The following is a 27,722-nucleotide window of genomic DNA, read 5'->3' as shown; positions in this document are numbered from 1 at the left end:
ATGACTATGTGGTGGCTGCTGAAGGTTTTGATCCTGACCTTGGCCCTGTCAAGCCCAAGCAGATGTCAAAAGAGAAGGAGGAAAGGACAGAGAGATGATAACCAGGTCATCATTAGTGAGGCCAAAAGTAAGTGTTTCAGATAGCCATGAGGTATCAGTGCTGACTGTTCACTGAATGAATCTGAAAAAGAGTCAAAAAGAGATTATTGCAACTTGATAAAGTCTTGCGTTATCTGACCTTGAAGCCTTGTCAGTACAAAGTGTGTGTTATGTTTATATATATTATACATTTAAAGGAAAACCTGTTAGTAGCGAGGAACACTATGATTGACAGCAGAGTTGATGCTGCTCAGGAGACAAATTCTTCATACTATGGCCTGTATGATACTTTCACAATGATTGTGCTTGACCTCAAGGACTGTGGTGCCATTTGCAGGTTTCATTAAGATATAGTTTAGAGCAATAAGGACCCTGAGCCAACCAGCAGTCAGCTGTGTCACTTTGCCTAGTTAACCTGGCTTATGTCCAGTAACAGTAACAGAAGACTTATTTAGTAAAAACTAAATAAGTCTACATTTGAATCCTCTGGGAACCAACATTTTCCAGAGTACCTTTGTTCAAATTAAAGCGCTTCAAAAGCCGTCTTTTTGAGACCAGTACTTGCAAGTAAATCAAATCATTGCTTTTCTTAAATATACATGTTGACTTATATGATATGATCCAATAACATTGACAGCAAATTTATTGATTAAGATCACTTATTTGTTTTCAAGATGTCTTGCCAAGATGTGCACCAAAAGGCTTTAGTAGAGTCATTAGGAATCATCTTCTGTTCACCATGATAAGTCATACTGAACTGTGAGAAGTTATCAACATATCTTGCTCTGGACCAAAATGTTAGATGGATGAGTAGACCATCGCTTTCTGAATTATACAGATACTCTGATAAAAGTTGGTTGTAGAAGTTTTAACATACCACTGCACCAACTGCTTGAAACCTCTCTGAATGGCTGCTGTTCAGATGTAAGCCTGCTGTGTTTTGCCTCCTGCTTAGCCCTGATCTGCCCAGTGGAGATCATGTTCATCGTGGACAGTTCAGAGAAAGCCAAATCTCTGCTGTTTGAGCGACAGAAGGAGTTTGTCCTGCGCTTCAGCACTAAGCTCATGCAGCTCCACTCTGCTGGCTGGCGTCTACGGCTACGCCTGGCCGCTCTGCAGTACAGCAGCACTGTGTCAGTGGAGCACAACTTCAGAGACTGGCAGGACTTGGACGTCTTCCAGAGCCGGGTGGCCTCCATGACCTTCATCGGCCACGGCACCTACTCCGCCTACGCTATTGCCAATGCCACCCAGGTGTTCGGCCGTGAGACGTCCTCCAGCAGCCTGAGGATTGCACTGTTGATGACAGACGGAACCGACCACCCGCGCAGCCCCAGTGCAGTGACAGCCGCCGCTGAGGCAAAACAGCACAACATCAGGGTGTTCGCCATCGGGCTGTCGGGCCTGCCCAGGGACGGTCCCATGGATTCAACACTGCGATCCATTGCCAGCGCCCCCCCACAGCAGCACGTCCTCAGCCTCACCGACAGCCATCTGGATGACAGACTCTTCAATGAACTGGTCAGCCATGTTTGTGTTAGGCTTGCATCAGTGTTATAACCTGCAGTTAGTCTTCCATATAGTCTGATTATAGTTCACTCAAACATCTACTGGCATTGACAATGAGAAAACAGAATGACGATATGATGACATAAGCAATTAAAACAGATGAAATGTTGCTTTTGTATCAATCCAGATTGATGATTTGTGCAGGCCTGAACTATGAGTAACTCTCTGTCTTTCTTATTTTCTCTCAGAACACAATTGTCAAAACTGGGGTAAGTACTATGAGATACTCAACAAATATCTGAAAGATATGCTCAGCAAGTTAGCAAAATAGGCTTTGATAAAACAAAAGCCTCTCTGCTCTGTCTCTGCCTTGTATCTAAGCTTAACGTTTGGATATTTTCCCACATCTTTATTTCAGTGCCCACAGCCAAAGACCTGTCTGTGTGAGAGAGGGGAGAGGGGTCACCCAGGAAGCCCGGTGAGTTTATTATAGTGTGCTGATTGAAATCATCCTATACCACTTCTCAAGCAGTCTGTCTGTGCTAACATCTGTAACAATCTATGTGAGACTCATTTCTCAAAGATACCAATATTGGCATTTCTTTCCAATTCTCAGTCAGTGCTTATAAACTAGCAATAACTACAGCAACCAGTGAGATGAAACCAGACGTATCAGCCAACAGTCCAGTATCTTTAATTGGAAATGCTGTAATTAAACAGGATAAACATCAATCAGAAGTGAGCCAGCATTAAAATACGGATCTGCAAAAACTGCAAATGTGACCACTTTTCTTGATGTGGGTGAACATAGAAGTCTATTCCTGACATTTGAAATGGCAGTTTTCAGCCATTTTTCACAATTCAATACAAGGACTATGTGATATGATCTAAAATGATCAGCTTTATAAAACAATCCTGATGGGGTCCACCAGCCTTCTCTGGAACTCTCAACTGTATATCACAGGGTGTTCATGAGTGAATGGAGTTGAGAGGAGACAGATATATTGACATGTGTTTAACTCAGTAACACTTATGACTATAATCTCTGCTCAAAATGACCTGTATCATGTAATACAGTTGGAAAAGCTACTAAGTGGACCTTGATTTGGATTGTTTGGTTAAACTATGTTGATATAGATTTAGGTCACGTTGCCCTTGAATATCTGCACTAAATTTCATTGACGATGAAATTTGTAATAGTTGTTTTGCATCAAAGTGGCAAACAGGTGCACCAGTGTCACCATCCTTGGGCCATGCTGCTGGCTGACTAGCTGACCCATTCACCCAGAGAGAGTCAACCTTTCTACACTTTCTGATCAGAGTAGTGGGAATAAGCTGCTGGCCTGGTCTGATATCCTGCAGACTTTTCCAGACTTTTGAGTAATGTAGCAGCGCTGGCTTCAGGTTGACAGTCTCTTCCTCAGCCACCCAGAGCCCAGTAAGCCTCACACAGTGGCTTGTTATCCCTGAATAGCTGGGGATTCTCCCAGCCTCAGCACCCGAGCTGGCGGCCTCCACCAGCAGGTGCGTCTGGCCTGCATCCAAAGCACTACAGGGAAAAGATGTGAAAGAGCAGGAAATGTTTCCCACAATGCAAGTGTAGCAGGTGGTGAATGGGCCAGCTGAAAGGGCTGTTTTGACTGGTAGTGCTGCTGAAGAGAAGCAAAGGTCAAGGGTGGAAGATTAAACATGAGCAAACACACAGGCTGCGATGATCTGAGAACCTGCTGCACTGAGGTGGAGGTTTGTGTTGGACAGGGGTTACAGACAGGTCGCACTGTGAATGACCTACCTCACGTATGCCTGTACACACACAGAATCCAAACTAAAAAGGGGCCCAAATATTCTCTTTCACAATCTCTCCATTTACTTTCATCTAGGGGAAACCAGGCGAGCCAGGGTCTGATGGAGCTCCAGGTCCAAAGGGATCTCGTGTAAGTCTCTATTGTCTCCGTAATCCATCGCTGGTAACAGAAAGAATCCACAAAGTGTTGTCTAATGTTCTGTTTTGTCTGGGCTCGGTCACTGTAGGGGGAACCTGGCATTAACGGACGTCCAGGAATGGAGGGCCTTGAGGTAATCATCCAGTGTTTGTCTCAACTTTCTCTTGCCTGGGTTGGAGGTTTTTAAGCTGTCATATAAATCTTAGTACAGTCTGGCATGCTGTTATATTCTATTTTGGGAGGTTTGGAACATCCAGCAGTATTATCATTTACCATCTAAACTAATACCATACAATCTACAATACCATATAATCTATTGATCTCTTCTCCTTTTTTTTTTTTATAAATAAAACAGTTAGCAATTAGTAGCCTTATTTTGATGCTGGTTGGTTGAATGACTTTCTGTTACAGTAGCATGCTGGTTGGTGACAGTCAGCTGTCTGACTGCTTAATGTAAAATTTCCCTCTCTATAGGGTCGACCTGGCAGCAAAGGGGAGAAGGTATGTATTATTATTATTGTTGTTGTTGTTGTTGATATTATAGATTATTAAATAGTAGTTTTTACCACTGCCAAGTCCAAGTATGGAAATATCATAAAGATAGGCAAATTCTTCAGCATATGAAAATAATATGTGTTAACTATTTTTATGCATTTATGAAGGGCACTGTGATTTGGACATATGAAGTCTCATACTTACAGATGTTGCTTGTTGTCAGATTAGAAAGATGTTTCATTTAAGCTTCACTTTCCTGTATCTTAACTGGTTCTATTTTCTAGGGAGAACAGGGTGAATGTGGTGCTCCTGGGAAAAAAGGAGAGCATGTAGGTTCATTGTTTTTCATTTTCTTAACTGCCATGATGACTCTTTGCTGTGGCCTAGTACATTGTATGACTGCAGTGATATTACAATAATGTTTTTTCGTAGGGTGCAAATGGACCTGCTGGCCCCAGAGGCCCCAGAGGAGAACAGGTGAAGTCTCTAACTTCTTATGCCATAAGCCAATACTATGCACACTACATATCTGGCAGGGCATTTTCTCACCACAACTGATCTATTCTTAGCTCAAATGTCTTTCCTCCTATTGGACACAGATCTGATTTTATGTACTTATTTTGAATGGCAAAATGATCCAGTGAGTCAGTTTTGGTAACCGATCTCATTAACATATACAGTGTTCCACAAACGTGGACACACAGTCACACAGTATGTAAGCTAAATTCAAAATAATTATTCGTATTTGACCATTAAGTGCATCTTTGTAAGTCATGTTAAAGTTATGGAAGACAGCTGTCAGTGTTGGCACTGCAGCAGCTTGGCTGAGCAAGCATTTCAATGGAGGACTCTAAAATTTAAGAATGGTAAGAAAACTCAAATAAGCACCAGGAGTGCAGTTCAGTCAAATTAGAATATACAAGCTGTAACCACTGTGTCACTTTTTATTGTTACTGTCAGTGCTGTGTCAGTAACAGTATCATATAGTATGTTAGGTTTAATATTAAAATGGATATGAAAATGAATCTAACAAATCAGATGAGCAGAAATTACAGGATTAGTTCAGAACTTTCAAATCCACTTGAAAACCTTAGGTCCATTAAGCTTACTGTGCATAAAGACTGGAAGCAAGAGGAAACGGCTAGCCTGACTCCAACGTTCCAACATACACCGACCAACACGTCCAGAGTTCACTAGGTGACACACTGTATTATGTTTGCTTAGTCCATACACAAACAGAAACGTAAACAAACAAACAAAACTTCAACTATTTTTTTCCCGAGCAACAGCCAGACAGTGTGGGTGTGTGCACAGCATCCCAAAATCTTGTCATCACAGTGAGGTTGTCAGGTTTACTAAATTGAGCCTGCACAGAGCACACTGACTGTATCTGGCAATGTGTGCTATGAGCAGAGATACATTTTAGAATAGACAGATAGAGAGATAAGTTGCAGTTCTTGAAATGAAATAGTTCCAGCACGTAGGTTCTCCTAAATCCACAAGTATTTCTTTTGACACGTCTGCTTCTGTTCAGGTGAAACAAACAAGATACCACATGAATGAGTGAGCTTCAGACGTGTTGGTAGGTGTTTCTCAGAACAGCCAGGCTAACTGTTTCCCCCTGCTTTCAGTCTCTATGCTAAGCTAGGCTAACCACGTCCTGACTCAAGATCGATGTGGATTTTTTCATCTTACTCTCAGAAAGAAATTGAATAAGTGCATCTCACAAAATGTTGACCTGACCATCAAAGTGTGTACTTCATTCAAAGTGCAGACAGGAAATTCAAGGTGATTTACTGTGTGGCCTGGCAACAACCTTCAACGTCCCTGTTTTCATTTAAAAGCCTGGTATTACCATCATGCAGGTCACCTGTGAAATAGACATTTTTTATTTAAAAATTGAACAGAACTTTTCATACCCTTCATACCTGAATGGGTGTGTGGTCAAATTGAAAGATTCCTGTGTCCCCTCACATCCGCACTGAAACAATCAGCGCTGCAGTGAAAGCCACACACATCTCCTGCTCTGCACTTGTGGAATGTGAGCTGTGGATTAGGTCTTATCCCCCTCCTAATGTAGCCTTTCTAAGCGGGGAATCCAAGCTTGCAATGTTTGGTTGTAGTCTTTGAGCAGACGTTGTCCCAGAGGATTAGGATTTGGGCACATGTTATCCATTCCCTCTCTCCTTAAATGCTAGTTGCCCCCTTCAGCATCAGTAGAACAACAGCAGCCACCGTCAGAGTGCCATCAGGTTTTTCATCCTTCTGATCTGTCTCCAGTTCCCATGAAATGTACCTACGCACGGTCAAAAGTTTATTCATAAACCTGTTATATCAAAGTATACACATCACAGTGTATAACATGGTGATATCCACCAGTCCTCAAACAATGTCACTGTTGTTTATATGTTATACTGTATGACAACTTCAAATTATGAAAAGAAGTCAATTTAAAGGACCAGCTGGTGTTTTTGCATGTTTTGGCCCATTTATTATAAATGTTTATTTATTGAAATTGATGTATCTTATTTATTCATTCATTCCAGTTTAGCCCTCAGTACAGTATAGGATAGTCCAGTGGCTAATTGTCTACTTCCTAGAGCCTTCCTTGCTTCACAGACACTCTGTAAGTGGTGGCTCCTGCATTGTGTTGATTATGAATAGAAATGTTGTGAAATCAGGATCTCTTTAAAGTTGATCTCTGAAGAACTTGTTCTGTGAAGGACAAAGCAGAACGTTCCTGTAAATAGAAATGCCCCCTCCAGCTCCATTGCAAAAGAAATATAGAAATGTTAAAAAAGAGTGTAATCTTAGTTAAAGATAGCTTCTCTTATGCAACTATTGTTGTGTTTGCTAGAAATAATTTAGGATGCAAGTACACTTTTTTCTCCAAGACAGTGTTGTTTTGGGGTCTGTTTCCCTGTTTGTGGTGCTCCTCCACAGTAATGATCTGTCCACCTGTAGCTCTGGCAGAGGTGACGCAGTAGCTGAACAGTGTATTCAATGTGGGCTATTGAAAGTGAAATTATTGAAATGCAATGATTGAAATACAATGCATGCATTTCATATCATATTCAGGGGCCACACAAAATGTTTCTGAGGGCCACATTTGGCCCGCAAGCTGCACTTTGACATCCATTGTTGTAGTGGATATAACTGGTCAAACTCAAAACACAATAAAGTACTGTCTGGATTATATTAAATTAAAATCTAAAATACTGTATATAATAATAATAACTTGTAGAAATGCTTGAGTCAGGTTATCTCATCACAGTAAATGCGTAGCATGGTGATGCATTTAACTCAGATTGATTTGAAATATTATCAGTATTAAAACTCTGACAAAAATCAAAGTGCACATCATCACAATTAAGACAACAAAATATTTCTAACATGATAAAATGATCCCTAACGGGCTTTAAAAATTAATAACAAACGGCCATCTGACAAAAGCCTTGATAGTTTTTTTTATATCACAGTTACATGAATCATAAGCATACTTGGTTGCTTTTTAATCATGTTGAATTTTTTTGACTTTCATATATTTGAGGGCAGAATTTGTTTGTTACAGCTTCATGTGTAGCAGACATTCCATACACTCCAGTCACTCCTCTTAGCTTCCAGCAGAGGGCAGTCACAGCTCACCAGCCAGTGCCACGCAGCCCATTGTTCTTCATGTGAAACATATCCTCAGTCCCAGTTTGAACTGTCTCTAAGGTGTTGAGGAGTACTGCTGCATAATGTGAGAAAAGTTACATAAAGAATTTCATGGCTCCAGAGGCAGCTGATTAATGTCCTCAAATTATTCAGTATTTATTAAATTTTGCTTGAGTCAGCATCTGAAGACATGTTTGAATATCATATTGAATATTGAAAGAAAGAAGGGAGCTTATCAGACTTCTGTAGCTGCTCCACACTCTTAAGGCTTCAGACTACATTAGCTACTACTAGCAGAGCATACAGTTGCATTGTAGGCAATGCAGGCACCTACTTTTGGCATAGAAGGAAAATGTGTAGAATAAAAAAGACAATATCTCTGCTGCATCAGTATTGATCATTTTTAGAAGCGTCCATTGTCAGTCCAAGAATGCTATAGAAGTGCAATGCTCAGCTGGTGGAAATCTCTTAATAAGCTCAAACATGCATGGCAATGCTATGATCTTTTCAAACAACTCTCAGTAACCACAACAGGGCCCAGGGTTCAGTCTCTGCTGCTGTGTTAGTCAGTAGGAAGCCAGTGAGGGATCCTTCTGGTGTCGACTGGTAATTCCATGTGTATCACAGAAGACACACACTTCCCAGGGAGTCGGCAGTGACAAGAACGGGGAACTGACCTTTCGAAAGAAAAAGAGAAAAACAATAACACAACCTTTGCATTACATGTCTTCTCTTTGTTTTCACTCTCTGAAAAGGGCAAAGATTGTCAAATGAGCTCAATGTCTTAACCCCAAAAGATACCAAGAGCATTGAGTATTTCTTCATGTTAAAAGTGGAGTTTATGTTTTTATATTAAATTCTTTTTATGTTACTCAGATTCAGTCATATGTATTTGCCCTTTCCTGTTTTGTTCCTTTCACAGGGAGCTAGGGGAGGAGCTGGAGACCAGGGTCCAGAGGGGTCACCTGGATCTAAAGTAAGACCTCTAGCAATCAAGTTTCAAATACATCAAGTCAGTCATTATCTCCACAGGTTAAAGCACATTTCTAACTTTCCTTTGCCTTCCCCTAAAAGGGTGACCGAGGACTGAGGGGTGCACCTGGACCTCCAGGAGATAATGGCATCGGGTTCCCTGGTCCCAAGGTAAATTTTGGCTTGGTTCAGTATTTGACTAAATAAAAAACATTTTCCTACTTATGTGCTAGAAGACCAATATGTGTCCTGTGTACTTTTCTGTTTCTTGCTAATATGTAAACTTTATCTTTCAGGGGGACAAGGGAAACCAAGGAAGACCAGGCCCTCTTGGTCCACTGGGCAGGGGTGAACCAGGGATGCCGGTGAGTTCCCAGAACAAAGTGAAACTACAGTATGCTGATATATTCTCACTAAGACATCACCCTGTTTCTGTGGTAGACTGAAATCAGTGCCAGAAAGACGTTATTTAAGATACTGTCACTGAATTTCAGTCACATCTGTGGCAAATAGTAAACAGGTGCTCACTGGTGCTGTGAACGCTGTCACACAGCAAATGCACAATTAAAGACCAAATACGTTCCTACTGGCAGTGCAGCTCTTTTTCCAGCAACTGTCCTTGAGTGAATATTGATGATTCTATGATCACCAACATATTGTAATATCTCTTACTTCACTATTTAACATTTACCAACTTGTTCAGGGTCCAGCAGGGCCACCAGGCACACAAGGATCTCCAGGGTTTCCAGGTGAGGGTCTCCCAGGGCCTAAGGTAAGTTCCAGGACAAGCTGGTTCACTGCAGCTAGCATGTATCATTTAATGTATCATTTGACATCGAACTATTGAATTAAAAAAAAGAGGGAGTAAAGGGATCATTCAGATTGTGATTGTATGCTTTGAGCCTTCAGATGCCAGTGTGATTATCATACTTCTAGGCCTTCTTGTTCTTTTAACCCTTTCAGTGTGTTTCTCACAGGGTGACAGGGGGTATGAGGGTCCCAAGGGCAGCCGTGGACCTCCAGGAGTCGGGTACAAAGGTGATAAGGTATGCTCAATTGTTAAACGTGGCTGGGATTGGCAACACACGTCTAGTGAAAACCTATGATGCTCTAAACGATCACATGAATGACCTGTCACCTGTCTGACCCTCAGGGAAACACAGGGGCCACTGGGCTGCCAGGTTTCATGGGGTTTCCAGGGGCAGGCATCCAAGGAGAGAAGGCAAGGCCAATGAAAATGTTAAATTTGTTTCCTTGTTTCCACCCTTTATTTGTGAACCCACATTTTATAGTGTGATGTTTCTCTCCGGCTTTAGGGAGATCAAGGGCCTACTGGGCCCTCTGGTCCCAGAGGGCCCCCTGGACTGGGTATAATTGGACCAAAGGTTAGTAGCATTGAGTACTATAGACAATCAGTAAAGAGCAGACACTGTAAACTTTAGATTATTTCTAGAAATAAATGATATGTTAAACTTTTATGAAAAATGTGTGGAGAAGACAACATAACACATTACTTAAAAACAAGACTGTGTAACATTTGAAAGAGGAAATGACAGTCTTCCTCTTACAAATGGAAAGATGAATTCATAAGCGCTAAAACACACACCGGTATGACTAGTTTTAGTTTATGGTAGCTAATGTTAGTTCAAGTTAGTAAACATGCTGTTGAGCTTGTGTTACTGAGTCGGTTTGCTGATTCAGTGATACAATTTAGCATTTGCTAGTAAAGGCCCTGCATTCAGAATTAGGTACCAGCAAAATGCACTTTAAGTATCAAAAGTACTCGCTGTGCAAAATCCTCTTGCAGAGTATTAAATCATAAAGCCTCCAAAGTGCTGTATGTGCTATATAACTGAGACACACAAGATAAAAAATACAATGCTGGGGGTCTTCAGGGGCTCTTCTAGTTTTGTTGAGGGACTTTATCACTGTCATGACATGGTGACCTAAAGTAAATCCCATCATACATAGCCTCACCCATCTTAATCTATTCTATAATAGATTATATTTACATCATGTGATCATATGTTTTGCACGGAAAATCAAAGCAATTAGTAGCTACAGCTGGTAAGTCAATGTAGTAGAGTACAAAGTACAATATTTCTGTCTGAATTATAGTGGAGTAGAAGAGTAAAGCACCTTTAAATGGAAATACTTAAGTAAAGTACAAGTGCCTCAACACTGTACTCCAGTACGGTACTAGAGCAAATATACTTAGTTACTTTCAACCACTGTTTAGTTCAGTGCTGTAATTGTCACTTGTGATACAGTGACTGCTTTGTCACAAAGCAGGTTAGGCCTTTACAGACAGTGGGAATGGATCACGGACATGGTTGACACCCTTGTTTATTCAAACATTTGAGTCTGTGGGAGAGGCTTTTATGATCCTGGATGCCCTGTTCGTGCAGTGTGGATGGGGTGGCTGGCTCTCTTCAGATGGTGACGGAGACTAAATACACTGAACACTGACATCCTTCTCCAGCAGCATTGTATGGCAGCCGATTCCCAATTTCCAGCATTGTCAGATGGTCGTAGATGTAGTTAAGGACATGGCACTGGTTTCCTTTTCCAAAACTGGATAAGGACTAACACTGAAAGTAACTTTTAACATTGTGTTTACTAGACCATGTGTGCTGCCATCTTTAGACTATGCAGTCTACAGAAGTATCACTGAATTTAAGCCATTATATTCAATGTGTAAATTCTACTATATAGTCACTTTGCAGTATATAGTCTGCTATAAAATTCTTACAATAGAACAAAAACATGGACAAGTTTTGGTAAGGGCACTATTATGTAGATATTTCTATATCCCCTTTCTAATCTGTAACAGTAATAGTGTTTTGCAACACTTAATCTCCTTGTGGGATCAATAAAGCAGACGGATCTTAAAAAGACAACTATAGTGCATTACTTCTTGTATTTGATTTTTGTAGCTCCGATATTTGTTATGACTAGTACTACTCACCAGTGACACAACAAAGAGTAGGTTTAATGTGGCAAGAAACAAGATGTATGAGCAGACAGGTCTTATACAAACCCACAGTCAAATCATCTGAATCACTTAATTTTGAGGTGAAACTGAAAGTATTAGTGCACCCAGAATATCTAACCAGAAGGGCTTTCAGGGAGCACAGATCTCCAAGGCCAATATTTATCTCTGATATGAACTAAACTAAATTCATAACTGTTAGAATTATGTCAAAATATGGTCGTGCCCAGCTGGAGTCTCATCATCTCAGCTGTGCATTATTTCATATACTTACCATACTTTTGTGAAAGCCAGAAAACATTTTATTATCAGGCACATGAACAAATATTAAATTCTTAGACATCATGAACATGGCAGCTTGCCATCAAGAGTTACAGTAGGGTAAAGTTACAAAAACTGCATGTTCTCAAGGAGGAAATCACTTCATGGTCAATATTATTGTTCTTGTGAAGTGGAAAGTTTTAACACTTTTCCTTAATATCTCTGGTGGAGTTTGCTGCAGACATGGTTTGTGTGTGTTTGTGTTTCTATGGAAACACCTAAGTTTGAGAATTCAGTGTTTGTGGTGATGATACAGTTGTACCAGTTCTCCCGTGAAACCTCTGTCCTTGAATGCTCCGTAATGACTGCTTTCTGGATGAAGTTTGATGTGTTGGCTACCCCAGAGGATCACTGGTACCCGTGAATGTGGACAGGTACCAGTGCGACAATCTTTTGGATTTTAAGATGTATGGCATTCATTCCACCAAATACCCTATCTTGCAATGGCAATGAAAATGAAAAGTAATTCATGAGTTCACCCTGTCGTAAACACTCCAAACTTAAGGTGTTCTTCCCTGGCTTATGCTGCATGCTTCAACCAAGTTTCAGGAAAATTGGGCCATTATTTTTTCTGTAATTCTGCTGACAAACAAACAAACAAACAAACAAACAAACAAACAAACAAACAAACCGAAAACAACCTTCTAGGCAGACGTAATAATCTCTCATTGCATAGTAAAACTCATTATCTTTTTCCTTTAAGTTTTCTAGAATCTTAAAAAAATGATGAGCTTTACAGTCCTCCATAAAAATGGCCATATAGGTTGTCTGTTCAGGTAGGTTATTGCGACTCATGTTTATGTTTATTGTCAGATGGCGACCTCTAGCGGCCATAGTAAGTATGATGGGAACAAAGCAGGAAGTCAGGTGATGTAGCATAACAAACAAAAAGTCTGCGTATCTGCGCTGGAGTGGATGGAAGAGTCAAACAAATACAGGAGACTGCTGTTCATGTCCCGTGTGAAACCAAAAGCCAATGATGATATGTTTTAACTTTCGTCATGTTCCTAACTTAAGTTACTTAACTTATATAACTTATTTTAACCCTGGCCAAACTGTAACTGTTTCACAATGTTAACCACATGATAACAAAGGTCTGGTCACTGGTACTCTCCAACGTTCATTTGTGTCATTTTGGGAGTCATTTGCAATCAGCTTATTCAACTGTTTAGGTATGAGGAGGTGTTGCAGATTCAGTTGGTACCCAGTATGGAGCACTAAAAAAACCTAATGGATCCTGCACTTGTTGGTTAACTGAGGTGACTCTCAGTCTGCGATTTGTGTTGTTTTCCCAGGGTGACCAGGGTTTCCCCGGAGAGCCTGGACCTCAGGGAGAGCGCGGTGTTGGTGAGCCAGGAGCAAAGGTAAGTGAACCAAACTCTCCTTGAATAAAATGTGTTCAATAGAATGAACAGTGGGATCTAGAAGTTTTGAGTTTGAGTGTGATTTTCCAGGGGGAGCCAGGGCCTGATGGGCCTGCTGGGATACCTGGCATTCCTGGTGAGGATGGAGTTGTTGGGCCTAAGGTGAGTCACTGAGTGGAGGTCAAAAGTCACATTTTATTTATATACAATTTGGATTGTGTGCAATTCAGGTATCAAACATACTCAATCACTAAGTACTTTCTATATTTTGAGATGTTTAGTCATAAAAAGTTGCCAAACACATAACAAGACTGTCACTTTCTGGAGTTTGTGTTGACCACACGTTACTGCAGCAAGGACGTGCTCCAGCTCCTTCGTTTATTTTTTTTAACTATCTCTTTAACTTCTCCATAATATGACAATAGGATGAGTGGATGTGTCTGAATTTCCTCCATTTCCTTTAGTCAGTGACATATGTATAAAAATAAACTCATTTCATCTTATCAGTTCACAGTTTTATCTGGTCTGTTTAATTTTTCCTAGAGTGATCTTTTATGTTCAGAACACAAGACTTTAGACTTTAGACTGCTTCTTTATTGATCCCAATTTGGGAAATTATTTTGTTTTATACCATGGTCTGGGTGAATTCTCGATTCTGATTAGCTGCAGGGTGTCCGTTAAAAAGTGTTGTAGGACACCTATAAAAAAGTTCTGGTCAAATAGCCTGATTGTTCTAAATTATTGCGCTTACTCAAACTTACTAGTTGCTAACCGTGGCAACAGAAACTGTCTCTCTGTCTTGCTTACCTTACTTACTTGCTTGATACAGAGTGAATGGTGGATAATATTTAGAAAAACAATATAGGATAGAGTCTTGTGTGTTGCCCTGCGATCGACTGGCGACCGGTTCAGGGTGTACCCCGCCTCTCGCCCATTGACAGCTGGGATAGGCTCCAGCCCCCCCGCAACCCCGAAAGGGATAGGCGGCATAGAAAATGGATGGATGGATGGATGGATGGATTTAGGATAGACTTACTTGCTTGATACATATTTAATGATCAGAGTGAATGGTGGATAATATTTCTTGCAATAACAACGATTTAGGAAACTATCTGTGGACTTTGATTCTTTGAAACAAAATTTCGCATCATCCTCTGGACACAAATAAGCGGTAAGAGGTGCACTTGCCCTCTGAAATGATACTTTGTATCACGTAACATAACGTTGAGCAATCATCTCACTTCCCTCCACTGATTAGGTCTAATATAACAGCTGCGGCCGACCGAGCTGCAGGTTCTGTGGCCAGAGCCGGTTACCTTGGCAACGCGTCACAACGAGAGATATTAAATAGTCCACTCAGCCGCTTCTTGTGGAAAAACTTACGATTTTAACGGTAAAAACAACATTAACGTATTAGTAATTGATTTAATATTTATTTCTTTCGTAAGTGACCATGGTATAAGCAGGATAATGCCCTTCGAGGTGTCCATTATCAGAAATGAATGGACGACGCGGAGGCATGAACCGTCCGACGCGAAGCCCTCGAAGGGCATTATCCCTTAGGTATCATACTTATCACAAACTATCTTGTTAGTCACTAGAAAATGTTGTTTTTCGAGGCTGTGATGCAGTTTGATCTGCTGTTTCATCCAGGGAGAGATGGGGTTGCCAGGTCTGCGAGGCCTAGAGGGAGCAGCGGGGAAAGGCATCCCAGGAGAAAAGGTAATCTTTAGTCAGTGCTAGCTGTTGCCCAAGTATTACATTTCTAGTCGCTTAGGGAAGGGGTATCAAACTCAACCACTGAAGGAGCCAGAACTGGCTAGAATTAGCTAACAGGGACATTCCTCCCATAGCTATGTAAGGCCGTAGCTGTGTGAGGACATTGGCAGCTAGCTTCCTAAGCTGGTCTGTGCAGATGCTGTGTTCATGAAATGCTGAAATTGCAGCATACTACTCATCACTCTCCTTATGATATTTCAGGAAAAAAGTGTCAGCTCGAGGCAGCCACCTCTCTGATGTTACTCCGTCTGTATCAAACTGCTGTGTGGGTAGAGAAAACCTAGAAAAATGTTTGCAAAAGACCTGCTCATTTCTGGTCACTTTTAAGTGTGTATTTTCATCCGCCTTCACGCTTCCTGACTGCTGTTTTTTTTTTTTTTTTTTTTTAAGTAAATTGACTTGTCAGAGCACTATTTTTTATGAGTAACCATGGCAACATCTCACACAAAGCCAGCATGTTCTGCTGTTTTGTAACACTGTTATGCTTTCAGCAGGAGACCAGGTTGGTTTAGAACACAGAATGTTTCTGGAGATTGTAGTGCAGCACTTTGTGAACAATATGGAAACATACAGTAGCCTATAGGCTTTTAATCAAAAATCAAGATCATCTGGCAGGCCAGAAAAAATTGTACCTCAAGTTTGACTCGTGCCTGAGAGGATATCTTGATTGTTCTTTGTTGAACATATTGAAATTTGGATTTATTTTAATAGGCCTTACATATTGATGCCATCCACATGCAAATATTAACAACACAGGCAAGAGTTGTTCAGCACTCGCTAGGTACACATTTACATGCCTGCACTGACAATGACTTCCCTGCAAATACAAATTTGACTAGCTGAATAATTATTTACCTTTCAGAGCAGAGATGTAAATAAGCTTTTTGAACTTCTATCACAGAACCAGAGGTGCTGGGATGTATGATATCATGTGTATGTGCTTACCGCAGGGAGACAGAGGTGATCGTGGCCCAAGGGGACTACCAGGGTCTTCAGGCCCAGTTGGACCTGCTGGAGCAAAGGTTTGTTAAATACAAGTTTCCCCTTAGTATTGTCAGGTTCATGTCTGCTCACTGTGGGTGGAAAATCCAGCACTGGAGGTGTTCACCTAAGGTCAGGTTCAGATAGTTGTCACAGTAACACAGAGGTTTGAGATCAGGTCATGTTTAATAATTGAAGTTCAAGGAGTTTGAATGACTCAAAGAGTATTTTAAGAGTAATCCCATGTGACAACTGGACAATACAGTCAAGTTGAAGAACATAGAGGATGTACTAGTTTGACATTGGTTTGCTTCCAGTTTGTGTACATGAATAATATTGTCGTGATACTATAAAAGCTGCTGCCTGCTGTTCCTGAAAGCAAGATTGATGGGAGCAGTGACAGTGAACCAAAAAAGTCAAGCTGTGGACTGTAAAACCAAAACAATGAAAGATGTAGAGCTGTTGGGAACTGCAGAGTTGGGAATAGTCCTATCGTTTGATCCATTGTTAATATAGCAGCACTGTAGAGCTTTCTAGCCTACTTTAGCTTGTTGTGGTTTTATCACCGAACTCTGCTCTTATACAGTAAATCAGAGGTTTCTTCACTTAAAACTCAGGACACATGAATACTGACAGACCACCTGTTAGGAGCTTTAAAGCAAATCTGTACTGTACTCCTTATTGAAGCTCTCGAGACAAAGGCTTTCCTTACTATGACTGAGAAAAGAGATAAGAATGCTTGCTCTGCTTGCAGGGTTTTGACATGAGCATTTATTTGCTGGCAGCTTAATATCTAACATTTTACTGACTTTTATTCAGGGAGAGCCTGGCAGTCCAGGGATGGTGGGCCTACCCGGATCTGCTGGACGTGGTTTACCAGGACCAAAGGTAAACTAAATCAGTAAAACACACACACGCACGCACGCACGCACGCACACACACACACACACACACACACACACACACACACACAAATAGACACTGGCTGATGAGCTTAGTCCTGCTAATTTGCATTCACCAATTGTTCACACAGATCTGCTCAAATTTGTTGGTGCCACTCATTAAAAAAGTTTGTCTGAAAAAAGCTGAAACTGATAGAAGTAATTGGTATTCACCATTGTTTCTCTCATATTTACTAGAAATCAGACTTTGCTTTTTTTGCTACTCAACATTTTAAAGAAAACAATAAGAATGGACAAAATGATGAGACCCCTTAATCCAATATTTTGTTGCACATCCTTTAGAGGCAATAATTGCAATCAAATAAGGTTTACATGAGAACACATGGAGGGCCACCTCAGAATAGTCCAGTGTTTTGTTCTTAAGCATTCTTGCAGTGCTTGTAGCTTTGTGTTTTGGGTCATAATCTTTTTGGAGCACTCTGAGCAGTACATTTTTCTCCAGAAGGCAGCAAAGCAGTTCTAAAACATAACTGAGCCTCCTCCACGTCTCACTTTCCTTTGACAGCATAATTTTTTTGTCTGCGAACATAGGGCCAATGTGACTTGCCAGAAAGCTCCAGTTTTGAGTCACCTGTGGAGAGGACATTCCAGATGGCTTGTCAATATGCACTTTAGCAAATTCCAGTCAGGCTTTTTTATGGTCTTCCTCCATGGAGGCCACTTTGGCTCAAAAAGTGAAGGATAGTGCCATCAGAATCTGACATACCTTGACCTCGGAGTTCTGCTTGTATCTCTTTGGCAGTTATCCTTGGTTCCTTTTCTACCATTCACACTATCCATCTTGGCAACAGTTCCATGGACCTTAAACTTCTTATTAGACTGCAGATACCTCTGACTCATCACAGGAGTCAAGGTGAATCATGAAATTCAGTTATTTCTTGCAGCTTCTCAAAATGTTTCAGTAATGGTTTCCAGGACATATTTCTGTAGGGACCATGGAAATGATGTGTCATTTGAAAAATGGTTCAGAGGGAGACAGGAGTTTACTGCAGAATCAGATAATATTCTGGGGGCAGGTGAAACAGCTCTCACCCTGACTCTATTGAGCAATTTTTGCAATTAAATTGGTCAAAAAAAGGTAATCATTACTGACAGGAACAATGGCCATAACTAAAAACAAGTTTAAAACTAACTTACTTTGGATGTATACAGTTAAATATGCATGGTGCACCATACAATCCCCTCCATTTTTCATTATTTAAATTGTGGACTATTTAGATTAAACCACAATGTGAAGGCTGAGCAAAGCCATTTGGGCCATCAAACACTTGCAGCAAAGACATCTAAAGCATTTTTTTCTCCTTAATCTCACCTAACATGTTTACCTATTACATTATGCAAGTAGTCAGATTATGAAGTCACTGCATTTCATTTGTTTGTGTGTGACCAACTTAAAGGTGCCTTTTGGAGTGTCCTTATACGTAACAAAACACAGGTTGGAGAGGATGTATAAACAGGTGAATTGTATTTCTTATATTATGAGCCAGTCAGTATCCCTCATGAATAACAGTGTTGTTTTTCAAATGTACAAATAACAGGGAGATCCTGGGCCTGTAGGACCAGCTGGACCTGTTGGAGAACCTGGAGTAGGACTCATTGGGTTGAAGGTGACATGAATGAATGAAAACATAAATACAATAACCCTATGAATATACTGTGTCACTCCTCAGTGTCCTGTAGAACCTCAAACTATGCAAACTGATATCACATATTATTATATTTCTCTCAGCACTCAATTCTTAAGACCTAAAGAGATTATGGCACTGACATACTGTTTGTTGGACTATGGACTATGCACCATAGAGTTAAAACAGCTGTAATGAAAAAGGCAGGTTTTTCTTGATGAAAATAACTTTTCCCAGTACTTTAATTAAATAGTGTGTGGATTTTTGAGGTCATATCACATTACAGTCTGTTTACAAAAAAGCCACCTGTAGATCAGTAAATATTTTTATGTTAATGCATAGAAACAGCTGTTCATGTGTTCCTCCTCAGGGTAATAAAGGAAATCCGGGACCTGTGGGGCCACCAGGAATGAAGGGCGATGGCTTCCCAGGTCCACAGGTGGGAGGAAACACTTAAAAAAACAAAAAGTAATTGTACCCCTCATCAAAAATGAGGGGCACAATTATATTATCCTCATAATCAATGCATTAAAAAAAAGGTTTGTAATGAATATCTTTCTGCCATCATAAGGGGCTCCCTGGCTTACCGGGAGTGCAAGGAGAAATGGGACCTGAAGGGAAAGGACTACCTGGACCTAAGGTGAAGTGGTAGTTGTGTTACTAATTCATGAAGTCAGCTAAAGTCCTCAGAGGGACATTTGCTGAGGCTCATACCATGGTGACTGTAGTTCAGCATACCAGAGTAAGAAAGGTGGATTTTCCACAAGCAGTTTAGAAGTATTTCAACACCACAGCCATAGTGATAATCTGAGGTTACAAGTTGTAACTGAACATGAGCTACAACACCAACAAAGCAAATATCACAAGACCTCCTCATAAATATGGAAAATGGTGTGAAATTTATAGCAGGCCATGTGAACCGAGCATAATCGAGACTGTTGACTTGTGTTTAGTATTATTGGCGATAAGGACTGGACATCATGAGACAAAAGCTGAAATGGAACAAACACTAATAAAACTGTGGGCTGCATAAAATGGATAAAAGATGGAAAATATTTTTTAAAGACTGTTTTGTCCATTTTGTGTCTCAGGGTGACAGAGGCTTGCCGGGGGTGCCAGGGCCATCAGGTCCTCCTGGAATTGGACTTTATGGACCAAAGGTCAGTCTGAGTCACAACGATTTCTGTTGTTTTTATAAACCATCTCCTCTACATATTAAAATGGTATTAGCTGTCTAACTTGACAGTTGCTGTGGTGTATTATATTCCCAGGGCTCTACAGGACAACCTGGTCCACTGGGCCTACCAGGACCTCCAGGAGAAGGCATCCAGGGACCAAAGGTAGGCAATGAAAAGCATTTGACAAAGCTGTTATGGTGTCAGTCGACAAGGGGATCACACATGAATTCCACCTATATTGTGCTGGTCACTAAGGCTTTGGTACCTCTTTTTGAGGATTCAGCACCCAGCTATGGGGGAGTTCACCGTATTGATCCGTTATCTTGTTCAGCAAGAATAACCATTGTCCCATCCTGAGTCGTTAGCCTGTGCTGTTTGTGTAAGTCGAGTGGTGTTTCACTAAATGGACAGGATTTGAGATAAGTCTATATGCTGATGATACTAATGTCACACTTACCAATTCATCAATCTTTATTTGTAGGGAGAGCCTGGGTTTCAGGGGCCAATGGGCCCTCGGGGGCCACCAGGTGATGGCCTTCCAGGGGAGAAGGTACAAACAATACAGCTACTGCATGTGCCAGTGGTTGCATGACTTGTGACATATTGCCTCCGATTACCATTGCTCCATTTGCTGTTATGAAGGTACTTTCATTTCACTTCATCTCATTTCATACACACAGGGTGATAGAGGCATTCCTGGAGCCCGGGGAAAGAAAGGAGACAAGGGAGACTATGGAGAATCTGGATCTATTGGACCAATGGTAACACCGCATGTCCCATCTTGGAAACAGTTTGTTGATGTGATGATCACAGTTCCCTGTGAATGACTTATTTGTCAGCTATTGTTCTGGGACTATGTGTCTTTTTCTTCTTTTGGACACTGATGTTTTTCTCACAGGCGGCACGGTAGAGCAGCAGATAGTGCGCGTGCAGCAAGAAGGTCGCCGGTTCGATCCCCGGGTCGGATGGGGCCTTTCTGTGTGAAGTTTGCATGTTCTTCCCGTGCATGCGTGGGTTCTCTCCGGGCACTCCGGCTTCCTCCCACAGACCAAATACATGCTCATTAGGTTAATTGGTGACTTAAAAATTGAGGCGTGTTAAAAATTGTGAGTGTGAGTGTGAGCGTGAGTGGTTGTTTGTCGATATATGTTGCCCTGCAGTCGGCTGGCAACCGGCTCAGGGTGTACCCCGCCTCTCGCCCATCGACAGTTGGGATAGGCTCCAGCCCCCCCCAACCCCGAAAGGGATAGTCGGGGTATAGAAAATGGATGGATGGATGTTTTCCTCACTTCCCTTGCATGAGGTCACCATGCACTTGTCCTCTGTGTTATCATTCTACTTCCTAATCTGGGTCTCATTTTATAGGGGAGGCCTGGAGAAAAGGGGGAGCCAGGACTGACGGTGAGTAAAGTGACTGGAAAAAATGACACTGAGCTTTTTATCATATTTCAATATCAATATTTAAATTTAACAACAAATTTTCTTTTCTGGTCACAGAGAGAAGAAGTCATCAGGATTATACGGGAAATCTGTGGTAAAAAAGACATTTTAGCATGTTTTGCGTTTTTTGAGGTTCTTGGTTTAGAGCTAATGTTTGTAATAATTGTAAATGGAGTTGACAAAAGACTAGATTCTTCTTATTGTATAATGCAGTCCCTCAGAAAAAGGCTTTGAAATATGCCACTGACTATAGAGAAGACAAAAGCAATTAAAATGGTAGTCTGAACTGAAGTTTTGAAGTAATGTAGTATGTTTGTAGTATTTAGGCCTGTTACAGTGTATTTTGTTTCAATTAAGAATATAAGATGCACAAAGATGGTACTTGTTGCAAAGCTTTGTTTTACAGTTGTTTTTTTTATCCACACCTGCAGTTTTTTCTTTATCATTGTGATTTATGTCTTACATTTGTCTGCCAGGCTGTGGTCTCAAGTGCAAAGAGAGCCCTCTGGAGCTGGTGTTCGTGATAGACAGCTCTGAGAGTGTAGGACCAGAAAACTTTGAGCTGGTGAAGGACTTTGTGAACGCTCTTATTGACCGGGTGTCAGTGAGCCGAGAAGCCAGTCGTATTGGCGTGGTGCTCTACAGTCACGTGGACATGGTGGTAGTCAGTCTGCAGCAACAGTACAGCCAGGACGATGTCAAGGCTGCCATCAGACAGATGCCTTACCTGGGCGAGGGCACCTTCACGGGTAGCGCCATCCATCGGGCCAACCAACTGTTCCAGGCCTCCCGGCCCGGAGTGAGGAAGGTAGCTGTGGTGTTAACGGACGGGCAAGCCGACCCCCGTGATGTCATGCAGTTTGAAGAAACAGCAACAGAGGCCCACGCAGAGGGCATCGAGATGTTTGCTATAGGAGTGGCGAACAAGACTGATCCTCTCTATGAAGAGTTCCAGGCTGAGATGAATGTTATTGCCTCTGATCCTGATGAAGAGCATGTCTACCTCATAGATGACTTCAGGGCACTTCCCAGTAAGCCTCACATCTCGTATCAACACAAACTACACTGTTGACTATTGGTGATACTGGCATGCTCTGAGTTGACATTTATCAAAGAATGTCCCAATACAGCACTGCTTTTCCCTAACAAGCTGTTAACCCTTCAAAGTTGATTGAGGTGATTTGCACTAAACACACACAGATACCATAGATGTCTGGAATCCATGCAGTTTAGTCTTTCTAATGCTTTCAGTATCTGATCAAACAATCTGCTTCGAAGTCAAAGAAAAAAGATGCTTTTCCTCCTTACTTCAGATCTTGCTTCATCATGATCTAATTTATAGATTCTGTCAGTCTCAACAGTAATAGTTGTGTGTTTCCATGGCTACTGTGCAAACAGGAATTGGTAGCAGCTAATGCAGCATGACTTTCATGGTGCAGATTCACCAATGCGTGACCAGAATAACATGTTTATTCCAGACAGGAAAAGAGGATAGGAGAGACAAACTCTGTGAATTTGATCTTTCTGACATCAATGAAGCAAGCGAGCTATCTCAGCCAGTGAACACGCTGCTGCCACATCGGCATCGTATATTTTAGGAAATATATTTTTGTGCTTTCAAACCCAGAATGAAATAAGAACTTCAATCAGTTGCCGTCACACCTTCATTTATCAAGTGCAGACATCTGGGATGTGTTTAGCCTAGCTTTGTAAAAAGTGAAAGACGACAAGTTTATAATATAAACTATATGTTTATATGTTGTTTATAATATAAACAACATATAAACAACATATTATGTTGTATCGTCGGTAACAGTCAACCTGAAGGGGTTTGAATAATGTGCTGTGATAACACTGTCATAACTGTGTTCTGCAAAGAAACATGAACAGGGATTGTGGAAGTCTGTTGTCATTCAGCTGATATATCAGTACAAATGTTATGAGCAATGTCACATGAGTGCCACTGGTGCCACCTATTACAAATCTTTTCTCTATCATTTCATGTGATGACTACCACCTGTAACAAAGCTTTTCTTATTATGTTACCTCTTTGTTCGCTTTGGTGCAGCTCTGGAAAGCAAAATACTGAGTCGGATTTGTGAGCAGGATGACTCAATGGCATTTGTCTTTCCACCTGTGGAAATCCTTCCTGAGGCTCCAGAGGACATCCTCTCCAAAGAGTTTCCAGATGAGGAAAACATACAAGTAATGCTGCTTTAATCTCATTTGGAAAAATTATAGATTTAACACTCTAAAAGCAGGGTTTTGTATTTTTTAAAAACTTTTAAGGCGGCTGTGGCTCAGGAGGTAGAGTGGTCATCCACCAGTCAGGAGGTCCACATGCCAAAGTATCCTTGGGCAAGATACTGAACCCCAAAACTGCCCCTGATGCTGTGCCATCAGTGTGTGAATTCATATGTACGTCACTTTGGATAAGCATCTGCCAAAATGACTAATTGTAATTGTAATTAAGGTGTTGTTTCTCTTCTCCTCTGTAGTTTTGCTAGTAAGGCTTCCAAAAAAGTAGCAAACCAATTACAGCCTGAGTGATACCAGATTTTTAAGGCAAATTCTGATATGAATATTTGAGTTTAAATAGTTGTTGGCTAATTTTTTTTTTTACATAAACAAATAATAAACATTTTTAGTGAGGATCCCGCAAAGCTGATCCATAATTTTGAATAAGATATGTAGTGAGTGAAACATTTTACCATTGAAAAATACTACTCTGATTATAGGCAAATGCCTAGATGACCTCAAACCTGTCTGAGGTGCAATTTCCTGTAAATTATCAGCCAACATGTACCAATAGCAATATATCTGTACTTAGCATTGATGACTCAAACATGGACATGAGCACACAATCTATGCCTCAATGCTGCTTTAACCAAACAAAAAGCCTCAGAGTCTAAAGTCAGAAGATCAAAGGGTTCATTTTCTGGGGAGCATGAATGGGCTCAGCTGACATTCTATCTGCACATGATGCCCTGTAGTGGTACAGGAAAGGTCAGCGTGTCACCAAAAACCTTCGAATCCATCCTGTGGGAACCATAATGATGATGATGTTTACCTGGTTATGCCTCTCAAACAAGTCTCTGCAAGTTTATTTTCTTATAATTGAAATTATACACTAGCAGGGGTTATATGAAAGACAGGAAATACTGCATTGAAAAGTCTAAAACAGTGTTACGTAACAAGCTGAACTTTAGGTGTGTCTGATCTGAGCTCCTCCTCTCCCTCCCAGGTTGAACTGCCAGTGGAGACAGTTACAGCCCTGCCTCCACAGCCCAATGAGTCAGGCCGGGCCGACGAGAACCTGGTTGATACTAAACTGTTGGGGGAGCCCTGGGACAACCTGCCAGGCATCATGTTTGCCTCTCCTGGGGGCAGGGGGAAACAGGGCCCCGGGGTGACCTCTGTGGTGGGTCCTCAGACTCCTGACTTGCTGTATGACACAGAGAGCACACAGGCTCCAGTCATCCCTCCTACTCCACCCGTCTCCTCAGTTGCAGGTAAACAAACAGAACGGCGACAGATGAATACCGCTGACACCTTTGATACATGTCAGTGGTGGAATGTAACTAAGTACATTTACTCAAGTATTAAACTTCAATACAAGGAAATTGTACTCTACTTGAGTATTTCCATTGAATGTTCTTTTGTTCCGCTGTATCTCTCAGGAAAATACTGTACTTCGTTCTTCATTCCCTTTATTAGACAGCTGTAGTTTTTAGGTACTTATCAGATTAACACTTTACATATGAATCACAGCAGACAGATTCAGCTCCACCTTGACCAGCTACACTAAATCACTGCTGACATTTGTTGCATGAATCATGATCACATAATATAACACTGACAGGAGGTGTTCCGCAGAATGAGTACTTTTACTTTTGGTACTTCATGTTTCAGAAAGTTTAAAAATGTAATTACTTTGTTATACTTTTTTAAACTAGTTATGCATATCTAGTTAGGTACAAAATCAAACACAAAGACAATCAAAAAGAGAACCTGTACAAGATTTTCCAATTAAAATGCAAAGCAGAGGTTATACATTTTAAATATTGGTTTACTGTGAGTGTGTGTAATATAAATCTATATAGAAAAAGGCACTATCGTGTATGTTTTGTGGCCTTTCATTTTCTTTACTGGCCATTTAAAAAGTCACAAATTCAAAGTCTACACAGATCCATCATTTTGGACTTAAAACAGACTTGGGACAAACTTAATAGACTCAATAGAAAAGTGACCTGATCTGAAAAGCACTCATCCCAAACATTGAGAGAACAACACCACTGGCTGCAACATGATGGTCTACCAATCAACAAGCAATAGCAACAGTACATGTCATTTATTCTGCACTCCAGAGTTCACACGTTTTGTCTGCATCTAAAAGAACAGAGTCATCACTTGATCACATTTTTTTTCTTTATTCAAAATGAAAAAACAGTTACTGACATCCACAGAAAATGTGGCGAAATTACCCTTAAAGGATCTGAACACTTCTTCAACCTCTGTACAGTTTAAAAGGAGCTGAGCTTTACAATTTGTTTTATGTCACTGACTCTGTCTCATGTGGCCATGTTGAAACGAATAATTTATCAATCCAAGCCAAACATCTCACTCGTTGCACTCTTCTTGGCCTTTCAGATGAGGGCTGCAGTCAGCCTCTGGACCCAGGTCCCTGTCGACAGTACGTAGTCAAGTGGTACTACGACCTTGAAGCTAATGCCTGCGCCCAGTTCTGGTACGGAGGTTGTCAGGGCAACGCAAACAACTTTGACACTGAAGCCAACTGCAGGAATTCTTGCGTCTACACGTAACAGACTGTGTTTGGAGAAAATGGTGTATGCAACACTGACATGTTCCATCAGCATGCGTCACTAAGGAACAAAACAGACTGATGACGCAGGCTTTACTGTTTGACCAGCGCTCAGACCGGCAGCTGCTGCTGTGGTCACACTCTGTGCGCTGCTGCAGGTGAAGGAGATGATGTAGAGCAGACATGGACCTCTTCACTGTCTCTCAGGCTGCATTCACACTGCACGTACCCCTGCTCAATTCTGAACTGCTGCACATATATTAGCTGTCTGATCATTTTGGACAACTACCTACATGTACCTGCTCTGAGGTGGACATATACCTACTAAAAACCAATGCAAGCTTATAAAAGTTCAACATGTTATCTCAAGTGTAAATCATTTCATTTTTACTTCCTGTATCGTTGTCTAGCTGTCCTCCAGTTACTCAGCCCAATGTCTCTTTACACTGGACTGGAAAAACCATAGAACATAAAGTGAGTTCAGCTTACTCACTTTGGTTTATGCGTCTTCACTGAGCCTAATATTGGTGATCTGAGCAAGTTCATGTGAAAGACTCAGTTCTTATCTGCAAGCCATCACATTGGACTTCTTCAGTACTATGAGTAGAATACTTACCATAACAGGACATGAGATGAACAACAAGGACAATTACACAATATAATCACACAACTTGAATAGAATAGCTGGAGAAAAATTCAGTACTGATGATCAAAGGACTTCTGTGCAGGGTATTTTCCTCACACCCTCTGATATGACAGATGACACTGCTTTAAAACACAGTGTGACACTCAAATGAACAATATATGATTGAATTATTGAATTATTCTTGAATGATCTTAGCATTCCAAGCAGTTTCCCTTTCCACAAAATGTTGAACTATCCTTTAAATGTAAACAGCAAAAAAGACTCGATGGAAACACTTGTACACCACATTTGGATGTGATTTAAACAGTATCACTGAAAGGGAAGCTCATTCAGAGTGTTGTGTGTGAGCGGGATTTCATGTCGGGGGACGGTCAGGTCAGATATAGAATGCCAGTCTCAACATCATTTCTGAATTAACAATTGTTATGTGTACATCTGGTCAGTTCAATTATATATTGCAGTATGAAGATGCCATATGAGAAGAGCACCTGCAATGTGAATATAGTCTGCTGTCTATTACAGATGTAGTTTATGGACCGTAACAGTGTATAGAACATTTTCTAATTTTATTTTTTTAGGGTATCACGTTCTAGGATTTGTCTCGTTATACATTGTTTTTGTGGGTCTCTGTTTGTAGGTGTTTCATTAAGAGTCGTCCACAAAGCAGTAATGCCTGTAAGAACATTGTGACAACTAAACACACTGTGTATTCTTAACCTGTTTATGGTATTTTCACATTATGTTGTAGCTACTTCAGTGTTAATTTCTTAAGATCTAGTTGATTTAATTCATCTTAACAAATTTATTAACCTCCATTATGATGAATGTTGTATTGAAAGAGACACTTGACTGTAAAATATATTGTTTAACACTGCAAAAGTGCCAGAAGGAATAGATAGAACATGGTAGTTAAACAAAATAAACTTTTTTTTCCAAT

At 40.9% G+C, this 27,722-nt stretch overlaps 1 protein-coding gene across 1 annotated transcript; it reads left to right on the top strand.

Moving 5' to 3' along the window:
- col28a1a (collagen, type XXVIII, alpha 1a) lies at positions 1-27,722 on the top strand. The gene is made up of 33 exons (XM_070985123.1): positions 1-127; positions 1,055-1,644; positions 2,027-2,086; positions 3,489-3,542; positions 3,640-3,684; positions 4,026-4,052; positions 4,331-4,375; positions 4,479-4,523; positions 8,626-8,679; positions 8,778-8,846; positions 8,972-9,040; positions 9,379-9,447; positions 9,653-9,721; positions 9,829-9,897; positions 9,992-10,060; positions 13,284-13,352; positions 13,443-13,514; positions 15,006-15,074; positions 16,082-16,153; positions 16,932-17,000; positions 18,613-18,681; positions 19,070-19,138; positions 19,271-19,339; positions 19,791-19,859; positions 19,971-20,039; positions 20,359-20,427; positions 20,558-20,638; positions 21,243-21,278; positions 21,375-21,411; positions 21,794-22,348; positions 23,386-23,522; positions 24,562-24,829; positions 25,968-27,722. The coding sequence occupies exons 1-33, from the start codon at positions 1-3 to the stop codon at positions 26,138-26,140; spliced, it is 3,513 nt and encodes a 1,170-aa protein (XP_070841224.1). The 3' UTR covers positions 26,141-27,722.

This window comes from Chaetodon trifascialis, chromosome 17 (assembly GCF_039877785.1).
Source record: "Chaetodon trifascialis isolate fChaTrf1 chromosome 17, fChaTrf1.hap1, whole genome shotgun sequence".
Taxonomy (NCBI): domain Eukaryota; kingdom Metazoa; phylum Chordata; class Actinopteri; order Chaetodontiformes; family Chaetodontidae; genus Chaetodon; species Chaetodon trifascialis.
This window is presented reverse-complemented; position numbering and strand designations above follow the sequence as displayed.